At 40.5% G+C, this 18,045-nt stretch overlaps 2 protein-coding genes across 2 annotated transcripts; both read right to left on the bottom strand.

Moving 5' to 3' along the window:
* Nucleotides 1-9,460: 9,460 nt before the first annotated feature.
* On the bottom strand, nucleotides 9,461-10,818 carry LOC128708990 (RNA-binding protein 45-like). Its single transcript, XM_053803972.1, has 3 exons — nucleotides 10,535-10,818; nucleotides 9,990-10,462; nucleotides 9,461-9,927 (listed from the first exon to the last, which is right to left on the bottom strand). Exons 1-3 carry the CDS (start codon nucleotides 10,816-10,818, stop codon nucleotides 9,461-9,463), a joined length of 1,224 nt encoding a protein of 407 aa, XP_053659947.1.
* Nucleotides 10,819-11,590: 772 nt separating this feature from the next.
* On the bottom strand, nucleotides 11,591-12,507 carry LOC128709262 (RNA-binding protein 45-like). Its single transcript, XM_053804249.1, has 2 exons — nucleotides 12,221-12,507; nucleotides 11,591-12,158 (listed from the first exon to the last, which is right to left on the bottom strand). The coding sequence occupies exons 1-2, from the start codon at nucleotides 12,505-12,507 to the stop codon at nucleotides 11,591-11,593; spliced, it is 855 nt and encodes a 284-aa protein (XP_053660224.1).
* Between the last annotated feature and the right edge of the window lie 5,538 nt (nucleotides 12,508-18,045).

Genomic DNA, 18,045 nt, shown 5'->3' with positions numbered 1-18,045 from the left:
AGGCAAATGGAAGTATTAAAAATGCTAATTTCTTGCACAATTTTGAAATAAAAACATTTTATAGACATAAAATTGAGGTACATACAAAATTTGGTATTAAAATCCATTTCAAAGATCCTTGAAATTTTATGAATAAAAACCCGAACGTGTTTATTTATTCAATATAATCGAGCATTAATGCGCAACGCGTTTAAATAAATCATGCATTTATCGTATGCTTGCATGACATATTTACACTTCGTATTTAAAAATTATTTCCCTCCGGATAAGGAATTGTTTCGCAGATTGAAGGAGAAAAGTTAACTGATGTGAGTTAAAAGCAATAAAATGTAATAATTAATTAAAAGCCATTCTTCATAAAGGAATGAAAACATTACTGATAAAACAACAGAGAACGATTAAATAAATGAAACATATTTCGACAAATTTCGACAAAAAATCAGTTAAACTTCCGCCACAACTTCAAAAGGTCCTTCATTGCCTACCATTTGTGGCTTTCTTGGATTTAATTTGCCTACATCTGGATAAGCAGTTCAACGCTCGAGAGTTTCATCCGGATGGGATTTCGTACTAGTCCTGTGCGGAACTGACGAAGTTACCAAATACACCACCAGGCCAAACCCAAGTACTCTAAAACTTTACATTATACGAGGTGTCTGAAAGTTTACCGTTCCAAGAATCAACGTAGAGCCTTACAAATCTCAAATAAGCATACGTAAAATCAGACACTAAGGTATTATTTTGCTTTGTTGAAGAGGTTCTAGTCCAAGTAACATGTTTCAGACAAATGATGGAGAAATATATGAGAACTTAAAGGATTGATCAATATAGCCTAAGCTTCGGCGTCAGTATTTTAAGACTGAAACTTCCTTATTCAACCGTAGGATAGCTACATTTGCACAAAATAGAACATCAACAGCCAAATGTATCTTTAAAACCTGTCGCAACATCCACTAAATACACACCCTAGATGACATATTTACACGAAACTAAGGAATTGCTTACTTTCTAATCAAAAACTGGACGATGATGTGAGTAACGAATAGCATTCTGATGAAGTTTAAATACAAAATTAATAGTCCACACATTTGTGATGCTCCGTAAGTTGGAGTAGAGGAAGCTTTTGTATAACAGAACCCGTGCTTGCAAGCCACACGCAACTGACAGTTGCGTCCGATATTGTAAACGCTGCAAGCTCATCGAAAATATTGCGTGCAATCTGTTGCGATGTTAATGTACAGTTGCATGCGATGATATTGCTCTTGAACAGGCGATGTTATGCATGTCCTTTGAGCCTTGAATAGATGTAGTACGTCTATGCACCGTAGATAGTAACACAGACCTGGACATGCCCCTGGACATTTGCGCTACGAAATGGTTTGCAGTTTGTTGCTCCCCAAAGCTACTTTTAATTTGCTTAATGTCGTTTGCAAGGAAATTGAATTCTCTTTTGCAAACGTACTTTCAAAAACCGTTGCCCCGCCGGTAACACTGTGATTTGTCACGGCGAAGAGCAAGATCACGAACGTTATTCACCGATACAGTGGAGCTGCAGCACTCGAGTGCGTTGCATCCCGCACGTTTCTCCGATTGTTCCCCGAAGTTGGAAGTGGCAAACGATGACGCCATGAGCTTCGTCGCTTCTGTCGCCGCCGAACTCTGCGCCCCGGACCGTGCGGGGCCGGATTCGTTGCCGCAGTGTGCGCGGTAGGCCTCTTTCGGGGACCGGCACCGCGAACCAGTTGTGCAACGAATCCGACCCAAGCCCAAACCGCAGAACCGTACAACCGTGGGTTCGAATCAAGAATGGTCGCTTCCGGTGTCGGGCCACCGGTCAATGAAATCGTGCGTGCATGGTGCGTTAGCGATGGCTAAGCCGCGTGCCATGTTTCCCCGGGATGCATCATATGCCGCTCCCGGCCCCCACCTGCACCGTCAGCTTCCTTCCACCACCTGCCCCGCTGGTATGCACATTCCACGAAGGAGGAGGAGTGAAACATAATTAAACTTTGGCCCGTTGCGGTAAAAGTAAATAGCGTACGCGCAGCCTTAAATAACGCTCGCAAAACCGCCTTTTGAAAGGTAAATAAACCAATCACAATCCTTTCACGTATAGGTTAGAGTACATAATTTACATTTTGAAAAAAAAGAGAATGTTGCTCCACTTCGCGATAACAAAGGAAAATAAGAAATAAGGAAAAAAATATGTTTTCAATTTTTTGACGAATTAAACATTATTTGAATTAAGATTCTTCTTATTTATTCGTTTGTCCTCAACGGCACATAGTGCTGTTTGTCCCTAGTGCAAAAAGCAGGAGGAGCATAAGGAGTAGTTCATGTACCGACCACCAATGCCACGTTGGCGCTGTTCGCTAGGAGTAGTTAGTAGTAGTCACACATATTTAAAGTACTTTTAGAAAATAGGAAATTTAAATTATTTATTTATTTTTACTTATTTATTCGAATGTTATGAAAAAATTTGACTAAGAAAATTATAATGATTATTTAAAAAATAATTTGACTAAGTTAATTATAATGATTAATTAAAAAACAATTTCAACTTGATCTATAACTGCGTTTATAGTATTGAACAACTTGCAAATGCATTGTTAAATAATTTCACCAACCAAATGGGTTTTTGCTGCCACGTTTCGAAACAGACACACTGTCGTCAAGATTATCCGATTAAATTACAACGATGCATTAGAACAATGGATAAACTGTTCATCCCAGCGCACACCGCATACATAATTCGACATCCTTCTCCCACGGCAATAAACCACTCAACACACGCGCCGGGAAACTGCAGCAAAGCCAAACCCGGAGTCATTATTTGTCGACCATATTTTCCCAGCCAGCGGTGGTTCGGTTTGTTGGAAAATTGAAAAATGAATAATAAAATAAACTCATTCGCAATTCAGTCGCCTCCAGTACGGGGGCAACTATTCCTCGTTGGAAACCATTTTCCAGTAGCACACAGTTTGGTAGTGCCTGGATGATTGCGTACTTCACGCTCACCGATAATCAACTCAATTTGTATTTAATTAATTTTCACACCACAAATCGCATTCAATTACGCCCCGGCGCCGGGACCTTCGTCAAACAGGTCTTATAAATATATATCCGTAGCGTAACGGAGGCGTACGCGCAAAAACAAGCCTTTTCTCCCCGGGGGAAAACAAACAAACACACACACAATTTCCCACCACCCGGTAAGCGCTTCACCGTAAATCCGGGTGTGGGACGGACTCTCATTTATTTTCCTGATGGCATCGTGTGCGGAACGATAGCCAAAAAGTCAACTTGGCAGCATGGTTGAATATCTACTTTTTTTGGGGGCAAAAGCAAACGGTAATGATTGTCCGATCCTGACTGACGCTAGAGCAGGAGAGCAGAGTCCTTGGTGGATGCTTCTTTCTTACCACCTTTCCTGTCGGTAGGAAAATCAGTAGTCTTGTTTAAATTCTATTACCTCCGCACAATGGCGGACGGTGAATGAAGCTTATAAAACAATTATATCTAACGCAACAAAGACACCGGGGACAGAATCGGAACACCGGGCTGCAGATGCGGGAGACGTGAAGTGGCAGTCGCTAAATTTGTGACAACGCTCCGGTGCTGGTACCGGGACCGTTTTTTGTTAAATACACTGCAGGCATTGGCCCCTTTTTCTGCTTAGCACCGGTACGCCGTTGAATGGCGCTAGCGGTAATGAACGCGTAGCAACATACCCATTTCCTTAGTATGTGTAATTGAATTTTGTAGTAGCAATGTAGCAGCAAAATCACGCCCTCACAAAAGAACTCCACTGGACCAATCAGCCGTGTGCTCGGTGCCATTCCTTTACATAGCAGAAAGGCGCGCGCACTATTTCACATTCCTGCCACCGTGGGCAACATTGTCGCTGCGGCGTTTTGCGCCAGGGAGCGCCGGCCAGGCGCCCCCGAGAAGGTTCGGTCCGGCCCCACCCTCGACGGGTTGCTGCTCGTTAAGTTGTGAACCAATTTTCCATTATCTCCGTCACGCTGCTCGATCTGTTGCACGTTGAAGGTCCCGGGCGCAGAATTCGGACCAGAGTTTAGTCACTGCCGACGGCAGCATTTCACAGATGACGACGCAGCGTAAGGATCGTTCAAATATTCAACAATCTGGCCCGGATCAATCTGGATGTGCGTTATTGTTTTGCTACCGAATTTAGCCAAGTGTCGTGCGAGTAATCAAACCAAAGGTACGTGTGCAATGTGGAAGTGTTCCTGCAGTGACCAATGAATCATTTCCAACAAATAATTGTCCTAGACTACCGTACGGGAAATGTGTAATGATAACTGGATGCCAACTGTAAGTGAAAGTGAGTGACCGTTTGTGATCATGCCGGCACATTTCTAACGTGAAGATACTATTCTGGTTTGAATAGAGTTTGATGGAACTGCTGGACTGGAACTATTTGTGATTCTACACTCTAGGCAAATCAGTTTAACAGAGGCTCCAAGTAGAAGCAACAGGTTACAAAGCGATTCTCTAATAATAGAAGGTGTTCGCGTTGGTGTTCAGTAAATGTGCAACGGCATTTCGTGATTAGCCTTAGCGTGCACCGTTGCTTTTCTCTGTTAGTAAACTTGAGACTTGTTTCGGTTAGAATCTTAAAGCTATGATCATTATTGCTCACTACCTTTTTAATCGATCTAGTTGCTTAAGCCGAAATTCCATAACAACAGAGAGTCTTATTCCATATCTGTATAGATCAGAAGGAATTCGTTTATGGATAACAAATTTAGTGCAAATCTGCTTCTATTTGATTGTTCAAGCACCATCTAAGTTGAGCAGAGTTGAGTTAAACATATTCAAAATCTTTACTTTAAACCTAACGTAATTCCGTTCCGTGCGTAATTCGTTTAATTCCCTAACGTAGCATATAACTTACTGAGAATTGTCTAACGTAGTTTGAGTGGAGAAATCTCTTCAGTATTCACATTCAGACCGATTAGTAGACAGCAACCTAGTGTGCTTCTCAGCATGACTGTTATTGTCCATACCGATTATTAACCAAATACAGGTGAAATTTTGAACAAAATCAAAACCCCGTTGGAAAAGGGAAATTGCCTATCTGTACGATAAACACACTATACATAGAAATTTGTCATTACATTACATACCTACATACATTGAGAATTAGGCTGTACGATTCTCTGATACTCATCTACTACTTAACAGAGCTGTATTCCGTAGATGTCTCAGGTCTGGTTATACTAGAATCTTCATTTCCGTATTTGAAGATCCAAAGGTTCCCCACTCGAGTCACAAATATCTCACTCTACCACGAGATTAAAGAGTAGATGGGTTAATCTACGTCCCAACTTGGGATGGGACGTTAATCATTGTCTTTTTTAGAGCCTGGTAAATATTTTCTTCTTTATCGGCACAACATCCTCAGGAGTTCGAGGCCTGCCATTTCGGGCTTTCTTTGACATTATTTATCAGTAGCCGGAAAGGCAGTCCTGCGTACGGAGGAGTGATCCGGATGGGATTTTGGATGGAATGGAATCCCAGAATCTGTAGAGTGGAGACCGGCGCCACTACCAACATACCTACCGGGGCTGATATTAAAAAAGCTCATAGCATTATGCCCCCCACCACCCGGTGGACATGGGGTCTTGAAATTAATGAAAAGACTAACGCCTTGGAAACGATGCTTCGTTGTCCGATTTCAGACTTTGTAAGAGAGGTGTCAGAAGTGTCTCGTTAAGAAACTAATATAAAAACATGAAATCTTACTTTCATATTGCCTAATGTCTATACAAGCCCTTTGGGCTGGTTCGATAGTGTAGTACCAGTCTTCACACAACAAAACCGATACCAAATCCCATTAAGTTTAATGATGATGATGAGTCTTTCGTGGACCTTGTACATGGACTCTTACGCTCACAATGGCTTGAGAGGAGCAAATTTATCTCTGTTGTGTTTGAAAATAATTAAAAATTGAATAGTGAAAAAACCTTTATCAGGAAATAGGATCAATGAACGCTGACTTAAATGACTTAGTCATAACCTCCGAAAAATGTACAATCTATCAAATTTATGAAGCCGCTAAAACGTTCCGTTATACTTTTTCTACAATATTCGGAGAAGAGAATAGAAATGTGGTGCAATAATGCAAACATGTATGATTTGTGCAATTCTCTAAATTGAATAACTTACACTCGAAACTTAATTTGTCGTTGAAGCGCCAGGATTCGTATTGTCAACGCACAACTATTTAACATTAAAATCTAAAAACATCGGTCATATACTGAGGAGAATATAATATTACAAATATGTCTTAACAAAATGAATGTTCATTAACACAAATGTCCATACAGAAGTGATCTATTTTCAATAACCATTCCCCTCGAATGCACTATAATCTAAGTCATAATTGTTACCTACACCCTCTGTAAACAGCGGTACTTATCGTGTTAAGCCGATAGAAAAAGATACAATCCCTTGAAGCAATCAAAACATCCCGAAGGGCCTGCAGGTTCCACTACACCCTTCCCCGTAGAGTGATGCCCACCTTTAACGATTCAATTACACCCTTCATCTGGAAAGGCTATGAAGTGTTACATACCTTCCGAACGGGCGCACACGATTTTTACCCACCCACTCCGGACGTCGTGCACGTCGTGCCTCGCAAAACCAAGCGAACCGAACCGTTTTTTCGGCATTTCAGGACGACACGAGTTCTGGTAGTTCTCTGGTCTATTGATACTGAAACGAAACCTCCCTTCGTGTAATTTTCCCATGGTAAGGATTTACGCTACATTGAAGGCGTGTTCATCTCTTGCCACATTACCATCTTTGTTTGCGAAATAAGGCACCGACGGGGGCAAGGCAATCGTTGAGCAATAGTTTGTTTATTACGAGCGCTGCTAAACAAATCCACTCGACACACGCCAAAACTCATGCTGTTGACGGGAAGAGAGTATTTAAGGTTCTTCATTCTGCCTTTTATTTCCTTTCTGCAGGATAACCATCGCTGCCGAATGCCTTCCTCGTAGGAGCAATTACTTTTCGCTCATTATCCGATCATTTGCTCAAGAAGGGCAACCGTCTTAACGTGAGCCACACGGCATAAACCGTCAAAAGAACTATGGCATTCGAGGCGGGACCGTCGGAGCAATTAATGACAGATACCAATCGTCCTGTAACAAGGTAACGAGAAGCGGATTTAAATTGTCGTGCTGGTAAATTTATAATTAATTTCATCAATTATTCAGTACCAATTAACGCTATCGAGGACCATCGGGACATCCGACAGCGAGGTGGAATTTTCTTCTGGATGACATCTTGATTGTGCCGTTTGGGTTTGATAGAAACATTAAAAATCATTTTATACAATTTCACATATTATAAACTATTATATAAACTGTGTGACAAACGCGTGTGACAACAATCGTGAATATTTCTAACCAATCGTACAGAAGGATTTACACCAGTTGATTAAACAATACAATGGACTTGGTGAATCCTTGAATAACCCGTCAAGTGTGTTGCAAAATAAGCCAAACAACCTTCCGTTTATCCTTTCAGCGAGGATTACCACCATCAACGGTGCACCTACTGTCCAACGGAGGCGACACCAATCTCATGTCCACCGGATTGCTTCTGTAAGCATCCACCCGATGATGGTCGGGATCACATCTAAATAGGGGACCGATCCCAAATAAAGTTGTATCTTGCCGGGGTTATCTCAGACATACAAGCCGCAGAGAGCTTGTTTCCATAAGGCTCCTTTATCTCACAGAAATAAAAGCAATCTAAGTACGGTTCCAGCGGGGGCAGAGCAAAACCGCACATAATTTATCCGCGTGTAGGCTTTGTTCGGCATTAAGGTAATCTTTTTAGACCGGATGTGACGTATGGTATTGCTTGATCGGTGTGATATGTTGAGATTTCGTTGTTTCTCCGATCATTTCGAAGTTGATCAGTTGTGGTCATAGGATTATCGTCAGTGTAAACTAATGTTCGTGCAGCTTTTTCCTAGCAATTTTGTAGCAATTGACGATCTTTCAGCCGTCACATTCGATATAGTATAGCATTGTGCGGGTTAGCATTAGGTATTGATAGAATGCGTAAATGTTACTCTTAACAACATGGCATATGAATAGAAACGGTAAGCTTTTTGCATGCTCGTCAACCCAGTGTAACTGATAACATATAGCTCTAAACGGAAGCAAATAGTAAGATACAACAGTAAACATTGAACAGTAAATATCATTCAATCAAATAAACCAACGCTCTCATTAAAATCAAGATGTGTAGTTTCGTGTCATTTATATCACAGATGTGATTACTTCTGTAACTTGCTTTAAATATTAGTTCTTTTATTGCATTTCGTCGAAGTTCTACAGGAAAATTACAATTAGGCAAATCGCAACTTTCTTTGTAACAATCATGATAAAAACCCCAAATGAATACAGCGATCGTAGCGCATGCGCAATTTCTAAAACGAAATCATCGCCATAGAAGTATTGAGAAGCGGTTGAAGTTAGTTTCTTTTTAACCACCTTATCGTGCGGTTGCTTTTTACGAGAGTGGAATCATAAACAGCATCATAAACTAATGAAGATTTAATAATCAAATCTGCTTCTGCAGTTAATGTCAAAACAGATTAAATCAGTTTCTCAATATATTAAAAAGTGTATAGCAAACTTATACCTCATTCGCAATTCGGTAATTGAGATTTATTTTGTGATGCGCAAGAATAGAAGAGATTAAGGATCAATTTATCAATAAAGAATAATCAGTTTATATATTCGATAACGACGATATCACTTATAATCATGTTAAAGCTGAAACAAGAGGTTATTCTATTCCATTGAGTATGATTAAAAACAATGTAAGTACTGATTAGTATAGCATTCAATTAATTCGTTTCCCATTCTTTCCTTGGTTAGTATTACTTTCCGTATTCCCACAATTTCTGCGGCAACATCCGCATTGTCCGTCAGCAGATGCATTCATTTTTAAAGCTTTTTTTGTATTCATCCTTCTACTGTGGCTAGCCACCAATCATATTGGTGTTTGAAGTTAGGGTTTATCCTAGTATAAAAAGGTCACAGCATTCAATCGACGTGCAATTCAATGTTTCTAATTCAAAAGTGTGTTATACTGTTTTGTCCGTCCCGAAAGCATTCCTTAGTAGGTTTAGTTCGTTATTGTTGTGCATTCGCCAAATTTGTAATACAGTTCTGGTTTAAAACATCATCATTACATACCTGCAAAGAATGGTAACTATTAGTTATGGTACGTTCTACCAGGCAACCATTGGAGCCAGCAATTCACGATCCGCTACAACACTATTGCACAAAAAAAGATAACAAATCTGAAAAGAACAGAAAACAACAAAGAAACAAACAAAGAGTCCAAAAAAAAGTGCCCATTAGATATAGCTTACCCGTGCGGATAAGAATTGTCCTATGTTTTAATTTTCCATCCTATTTCGCTTACTTTCTCCAGTGTATTCGGCACATTCCAGCACCTTCAGCTGACATTCGCCCAGCTGTATGCCGTGCAGCTGCTGGATAGCTCGGTTTGCGGCAATAATGCTGGCAAATTCTGCGTACCCGTGCCGTTTTCCCGGCACGAAATACACTTTAATGAGATCGCCAAACCGGCAGAACGCATCCGTGAGTAGTTTCAACGAGACCGGCTCGGGAATACAGATGAAAAAAGCTTTCCTTACACATGACACCAGTTCCGATACAAGCGGCTTCGGTGGACCGAAGTGCGATAATGCATCTTTGGTAATGATTTCCTCCTTGAACTCGTCTTCAAATTGCACGATTATCCTTTCTCCGATCGGATATTCTAACCCATGTATTTTATCAACCGCCCGTTGGGCTTCTTCACGGCTAGAATACACTGCTGCGGCTGTTATATTTATTTCATCTGTAAAATAAAAATGCGAGTGTTATTTCAAACTGTTTCGGCAATATCTAACATGTACCTACTCGCTGTAATGATGTTGCAGTACTTCATTCCGGGACATATGTCAAACAAACGCCACAATCGATCCTGATTCAACTGACTGCTACAGATTACGACCAGCTTCGTGTCACTCCGGACTGACGGTAATCGATCAGGCGAATGTGTTCGCTTTCTGTTGATCGGATCTGCTTTTGGGGGTTGTCCTTTCTGTTCCCGTTCGTGCTTGCGTGGAACGCAAAACTTTGCTTTGTATTGCGGGTTGCAGTTTTCGATTGCCAGAGCCGTTTCTAGGAAGGTGTTGAACTTGATGTACGCCGCACACTGTTTGTCATTCTTTTTATCCGCTACCAGGCGAATCTGTGTAACCGTTCCGTGGCAGCCAAACTCTTCCTTCAGTTGCTCCTCCGTACGATTGCTCGGAACGATGGCAAACAGACGTAGAAAATGGTTTTCATTAACGTCAGCCGATGTATCGCTATGTTTACCACGATTGTAACTGTGTGAATAAAGAGTAAAATTGAGATATATGAATAAGGAAGTTAAAATTAACAAACAATGCAATACATACCTAGCAGATATCATCACTTTTATGGGCCGTCTATCACCCTCCACGATGGAACCGTTTTTCAGAAGCCCCCGGGCAGCAGCAGAAGTTTTCGAGAACTTTACGTAAGCAACACCTTTTCCTTGGCCGGTTTTACGGTCCGTTATTACAACGCACTCTTCAATCAAGCCGTCCGTTTCGAAATGCTTTATCAGCTGTTCCTTCGTGATCTGCTTGCCGCAAATAATAAAAAGTCTCGACATTGGCGGTTCTTCTGATATTTCCTTCACCCGCTGGGGATCCGACATGTTTACTTCACTGCCGGAAATGAAACGATAATCACGCTGGACTGCTGCTCTTAAGGATAACACACGAAATAAGTCGAGCTTTCCGAAGCACAATTTTAAAAAGCGCAGGTGGTACTCGAACTAAAATACTTGTTTAAATAGTAAGAATATACTATTTAAATAAAAAAAACAGCGTAAATCCAGCTGTTTCCGGAGCTTCCTTCACATTACGCTGCCGCCAATAACAAAACAAACCTGGAATGACAAACGTCAAATGAACAGCTGTTCGGAAGGGAATTTTCCAAGCGCACACTGGTACCATACCACAACAGGAGCGGGACATTTGAGAAATACGATAACATTTTCATTATTATTGAAAGATTTATATATTTTTTCAGCCCCGCACGATGGCCCGAAGATGTACGGGGTAAAGGGACCAGGTTTTTTTCAAGATAGGACAAATACCGAATTGAGAACTTTAGATTGAAGTACGACAAAAGAGACACTATTTGCAGTGCCACGAAAGAAGACTCTATGTTTCTTGGAACTGAGTTATATTTAGTTTTCTGTTGATGATCCTTATTCAATTTCGCTATAATCTAGGGTTGGTCATGATATAAGAATGATATCGGACGATTATTGAAGTGCGACAATAAACAAATAAATCCTACAAATCGAGTTCTGCTACAATTTTTAACAATCAATTTCTATGTTTTTATTGAAGATTCCTTCACTTTAGGTTATACATCGCAAAGCAACATCAGTTGTGAAGGTACTGCTTGATGAGACCACTTTATTCACTTCCATCCCTTACAACAATTCGCTCCCCTATCGGATATTCGAACTTGTGCAGCTTCTCACGGGCATACTTCGCTGACTGCGTATTATTGTAAGTGACGGTCGCGGAAGAGACCGACCCACCATCGTGCGATATGGAGCAGTTCATCAGTCCCGGTATGATGTCAAACAGACGCCAGATCTGGTTCTGCGTCAACGTGGAACTGCACAGTACGGTCAGTTTGGTCGGAGGCAGCAAGGCCGACGAACGACGTCGAGTAACTGGCCGGAAGAAGCCTCTCGCTTCCTGAGGCTGCGATTCAAGACTAACCTTGCGCGGTTTAATCTTCGCAAATTTCGCCTTATGTTCCGATTTGGCCGTTTCGAACGCTAGTGCCGCATCGAGGAAGGACTCGAACGTTAGGTAGGCGACATTGTTACCCGGTGACTTTTTGTCCGGTACCAGCTGCACACTGTTGACGGCCGAGATCTTGCTAAACTCTGCCTTTACAGCATCGCTGTCCAGTTCGGCGGGACATTTCACCTTCAAGCGCAAGCAGTCTAAGGGTTTCGATTCTACCGTGCTAGTTGCACGAGCGTTTTAAGGTTAAAAGTTGGTTCGATGTACAAGACACTCAGGACTTACCTAGAAGCGATCTCCACTTTGATCGCTTTCGGTTCCGGCTCGATGTGCTTACCGTCCGCTTCCTTAAGTGCCCGGGCGGCTTGCGATGTTTTCTGGAACTTTACAAACCCGATGCCCTTCGACTGGCCGGTTGTTTGATCCTGCACGATGTGGCACTGTTCCACTGTGCCGTACGGGGCGAAGAACTCCTCGAGTGCGCCGGCAGTAATTTGCTTACCGCAGAGCACGAACAACCGCGAGAAGGGTGGCGAGTTGAGGTCCGGTACGGTGGACTGCTCCTGAGTCATGTCTCCGGCGAACGTGCGTGTAGCGTCAGTGCGTTGTGTGGTGGAACTAAACCGCACGGTGGCGCAAAGATGCGGTAGACTGTAGACAAACTGTGCCTGGTGCTGTCCCAGTGAAACGGGTCGATTGTTTTCCGCTGCTGTGCTACAGCTCCAGCCAGGTGACTAGCAAAAATTCTTGAAAAACCAGTCATTGAACAAAAAGAAAACATGTGTTTGTGTCGATAAATCGAGCCGAAACATCCTCTGACACGTCTCTAATCTACCGTACCCGACCGAACCGTGTATCGAACCAGTGGCGATCGAATGAAAGCCGTATGTCCATAGTTTAAATAATTTATCAATTCATTACTTCGAAATGAAGCCGGTTTTATGAACGGAGGGTTTTGTCGCAGAACTACGGTTTAGGAGTGCCAACAAAAAATGCACTCGTATACTCCGGGCAGCTTTTGTAATTTAGCCTTTCTGCAACATCCGCTCAGTAAAAGATATGCAAAAAGAACCAACGAGTGCTCGTAAATAGCGATCCTTTCCCCCCATTTTGCAATCGGTGCGCTTATCCGATTTGCTAAATTGATTTTTTCTTTACACCACCATCAGCGCTGAGAGTACGGAAAGCCGTCACCCTTTCCGTACGGTCTACTCTTGTCCGCAGTTTACCAAACGGCTCGACACGGGGAAAATTAATCGGCGATTAGTAGTGCTCGGAGGCAACATCATCACTGCTGCACTATTCATGCCACCGACGGTGCAAGGCCACGGGTAACCGTAAAAACCATAGCTTGTATGCATTTCGCAATTTCACGCTCGAGATTTTGATCTCACTCGAATAAAACCGGGAACTGGGTAAAAAATCTCGTTGGCGTTTTCAATTTACAAAGTCAACCTGTTTGCCACGAGCTGCGTTTGTGCGAACAAGCCGGAAAGCCGATTAAGGATGATCTTGCTCGTTGTAGCGTTCGCGTTCGAAGGTGCATAAAAAAGAACTATTTAATACTTTTGTAAACGAGCGTGTTTAATTTCTGACAAAAAGAATAGTTACGTGCTAGAACATTGGTTGCCAACTGGTAAGGTGCTTTTTTAGTGTGGTTGAAATAGACCTAATTCGTGTCTAGTTCATTACCTTTGATGCCAATTCAAAATAGGAATAGTGAAATAAAACTGAAAAAAAAACGAATTAAACGTTTCTCCATCAAGCTTCATTGCATCTAAATTGAATGTTCATTAAATTTAACGCATTTTTTACGATGTTAATATAAATGTAAAAGACTAAAGTTTAATAAAACTAAAATTACTCAAATCAAAAATGGAACCAAAGATTGTACAAAATTTTATTTATTATTACATCAGAATTAAAAGATAAAATACATCTGCTAAGGGATATCGTAATGTTATTCAGAACATCAAATATTAAATAAAAGAATGATAGTTGTTTCAAAATTACCATCAGAAATGAAATATAAATAAAATATTTAGTAAATTAATCGTAAGATACACCAAGAATATGAAAATAAACTGTGAATGAATAATGAAGAAAATAAAAAAGAAAAATAAACTAAACATTGACTGACTGCTGACTGCTGAACAAAATAGACCAAATAACTTCAAATGAAGTAGATAAAAGTAGTAAAAATTTGATTATTAAAGACTTTTTATGTAGTAACTTAAAAATAATACAAATGGTTCAAAATATGTAGCAGTATTAACTATAACTTCAGTTAAATATGTAATTTAGAAATTGTTGAATGATTTCGAATTTGTTTAAAATTTGTTTATTTGAGTTTATTTATGTTCTGTTCAAAATTTATGGAAAACATCCAAGGGTAGTTTTTCTGTTTTGTATTTGTGTTCTTTGCTGTACTAGGAAACAATTATTGAATGTAGCATCACAAAATATAACAATCTCAATTGCAAAAATAGCCCTCCAATACCGACGAGTTTGTTTCGATTGCAACCAGATGCTTTCCGGGAAGTAAGTCCAAATGTAATCCGCTTTCCGAGTTCCACAACAGACCGACCCTCAGTATCGGAAGGAGCGGACCCTCCCTTCTCATACAACAACAACAACAACATGTTTTGTGGAGGATTATTTCGTCCCGATCGTTTTTCGATTGTGATGATGAAAGCCTCGAACCGCTGCCAGCAATCAATGCTGGTTGGAACGTGTGTCCTGGAAGCCAAGTTTGAAGGTGATTTATTTTGTCGAATTATTTCCCTTGTATCGGAACGAGGCGGCACGCTATTTGTGGTCAACTCGGGAAATTGAATTAGTACAGATGTTATCTCGTTATTGTTATCAGCTTATTGGTCATTTGTTGCGTCTTAGACTGTTGTTGAAAGAAAATGGTATTGGTCTGACCGAGGAGCTCTTTTGGCTTAGAATTGCCGTAAAGTACATTTTTCCCCTTTTTGTGTGAGCTAACAAACAAATATTCAGTTAAAAAGGAGACTTTTCTTATAAATTTTTGTTCAACTCTCTCTCAAAAAATTTGTTCTCACTCCTTTCGAAATAAATAGAAAAAAAAAACATTCCACAATCTTGCACGCATAAAAAAGAAAATCATTTACCAAGATCAGCCACCGTGACCGACAGCATGTTCATTTCGTGTGTCGCACATCGAAAACGAGAAATAATTAGGAAACAAGTACCTTACCATCCGATATTTGCATAATTCGAACATAATCGTTTTCTTGCAAACCCTCGCTCGACAAACACTTGTAGGTATGGGAGAAGGAAATGCAAGGAAAACAACACAGCAACAGCTAGAAAAAATAATCATAATAGAACTAAAGTAAATCAGAACACAATGGAATTAGACAGTAACGAGCGGGTGGATTGTTGCTACGGGTGGGAAATCTGTTTTCCCTTGGACCCGATAATTCCCATGGGAACGGAGCCGTCGAAACTGGGGTTGGAGAGTGAAGTTAAGCGGTGTTTGTTTAGCTATTGATGATTTGACGATTCGTACGGGACGACTGTTTTTTTTTTCCTATGAATTGGTGGTAAGAAATAAGTACGATTATGTTTACATCTTCCAGTTGTTTCTTGTAGGAGTATATACTTTTTGTTTCTTTTTAATAGATATAGTTTTCGAATAATACGACAAAAGCCGTAATATTTAACTTATAAATAAATATCAATATAAGAGATGGTTTTCTATTTTTTAATTTGTACTAAGGGCGGTATTATATTTTTAGAACTCTTATTGTCGTTACCAATTTATCTATTATTTTCTACATTCTTGTGCTGCTTTCGTTCCAACATAAAAATATAAATATACACCCGTTCCTTACAGAACCTCTGCAGAACCTTCATTAGATCACGTTAAATGACCAGACAAATGATGTCCGAAAGAAAAAGAATATCCCATTCACGTCACGGCTGATCAAAACGGGTGTTTTGTAACCGGTTAAGTGGACAATCTGTTCCGCAGCGTACGCAATCTGTCCCTTAAGGAAGTGCAAAAACAAAAACAAAAAAAAAAGATCCAAAGACCAAACACGTGTTTCTAGTTGTAGTTGCAAGCAATCGTCCGAAAATGAGCTCCCCTGGGTGCAGTTTGGTTTGTTACGGTTTGTTTTATTCCCGTGTCTTGCTCACAGCTGCCACCACGGGTGGATGAGATTTTACGATTACAAGAAAGACCAACGAATCGAATGGATCAATGACCAATAAAGGACATTTTTACATTTATCAGTACCAGCTTATGATGAACACATTATCAGTTGGGATAAATTGAACGAAAGTGAAGAGAAATTAATAACATAGGAATGATTCAATTGGTGAAAGTGTGGTCGGTTAAATAAATTTCAATTACCATAATTGAAGTAAATCACTGAGGCTGTTTGAATGCGTTCGAACAGAAGGAAAGAGAGAGCGGGAAAGAGACACTCACAAAGAGTGAATTACAACCCACTTTTTAATAACTGCAATTGGCCTGTTTGTACGATTCCTTTTCGCATATCAATTTCATAAAGCTGATTAATCTTCCGTAGAGGAAAAACCCCATCAAACGGTGCGTAAACGAGGGTGAAAATCGACCAGTGACACGTGTGTCCGAACGATGGGACCTTTAAGCAAGCAGTACCGTAATGCACTGCTGCTACGGTATTACACCTTCCTTGGATACCTTTGAAATGCTTCCGTGTGGCATTATGCTGCCACCCAGCAGAACAAACAGACAGCACGGAAAGGTTGCCCGGTGTGAAGTGGGTGTGATATTTACTTATGAATTATGGTATGAAAATGATGCGACCAGCATTGGTGCCTTTTAAAAAGGGCACTCATGCCCAAAGGAAGGAGCTAGGGTGGGAAAATGTCACATCATCGGTTAATTGCGAGCCAATCGGATTATGCCGGTACCGGAACTTCAAATGAAGCGCACTACGTTGGGCAAAGCGGATTTGCAGATAATGTAACCTTTTGTTGATGGGAGCAAAAATATCAAAGGTTGTTTTTTTCCTCGTTTTATTAACCATGGATTTTTATTTAAGTGTTTTTTGTGCATTAAAATTACTATTTCCAGAAGCAAAGGAAGAAGGTCCATTTTACACATCACGAAAAATACTTTCTCCTTTATAGAATAACAACGAAATGGTAAAACAATGTTGGGTTTGTTGCTGACAATTCAAATTTTGCTCACATTCAATCAACTTTATTGATCGACCAGTAATAACGTTCGATGATTGTATCGATCTGGCTTTGAAATTGAAAATAACAGATCCATTTATTGAATGCTTGAAGAAGGTTGTTGCAAGTCAAATAAAGTATGTAAATGTAAATTGGAATGAATGGCAGTGAGAGATGTCTTAGGACAAAAAGCAATGTAAAGTCCGTACATGTTTACGCAAAGTGTTGCCAACTTTACAATGCTTCGCCAGTAACAAGCGGAATTGTTCAAGCGGAATAATTGACTTTTACGAACTACGCGAGCAGTATGCATCCAATTTACCTTCATACGGAACCACCAGCAAAAGACAGCTAAACACCGGTAAAAGGAAAACAAAATCCAAACGTGTGAAATAAAGTATCGTTTAAATTCAATCAAACAATCACATCACGTAAAAATACAATGACACCGTTACAGCAAACCAAGTTACACAGTAGAAACCAGACCAGATAACATCTCGCGGGACTCGTTTGTCAACGGTTAGCGTGAGGCAAAATTCCCAGCCATGATGGCGGGTGGAAATGACTAAAATTTATTCCTCATTGCGTGGGGCGCGTCTTACCAACGTTTGTGATTGGTTGGTAGCCTTGTACATAAGGAAAAGCGGATGGAAAATAGGGGAAAATTCGTTTACTAGCGACAATTATCCGTTGGGTGGTGGGAAATGAAAACCTTAAAGTTCTTTTGCTGAGGAAAACTTGGAAAGTTCTTTACGGAGAATGGAGAATGGAAAGTTCTTTATGGAAAACTTTACGGAAAAGCTTTACAGATATTACAATACTAGTGTGAAGCTTGCCGCAGTATTCTGGGAAAGTTTTCAAGAAATTTTCTTTTCACAAAATGCTTTCCATGGCTTATGATTTTCCATATG

Source organism: Anopheles marshallii, chromosome 2 (assembly GCF_943734725.1).
Source record: "Anopheles marshallii chromosome 2, idAnoMarsDA_429_01, whole genome shotgun sequence".
In the NCBI taxonomy this organism is placed as follows: Eukaryota; Metazoa; Arthropoda; class Insecta; order Diptera; family Culicidae; genus Anopheles; species Anopheles marshallii.
Note: the sequence above shows the minus strand (reverse complement) of the source record. Positions and strands in the feature narration are given on the sequence as shown.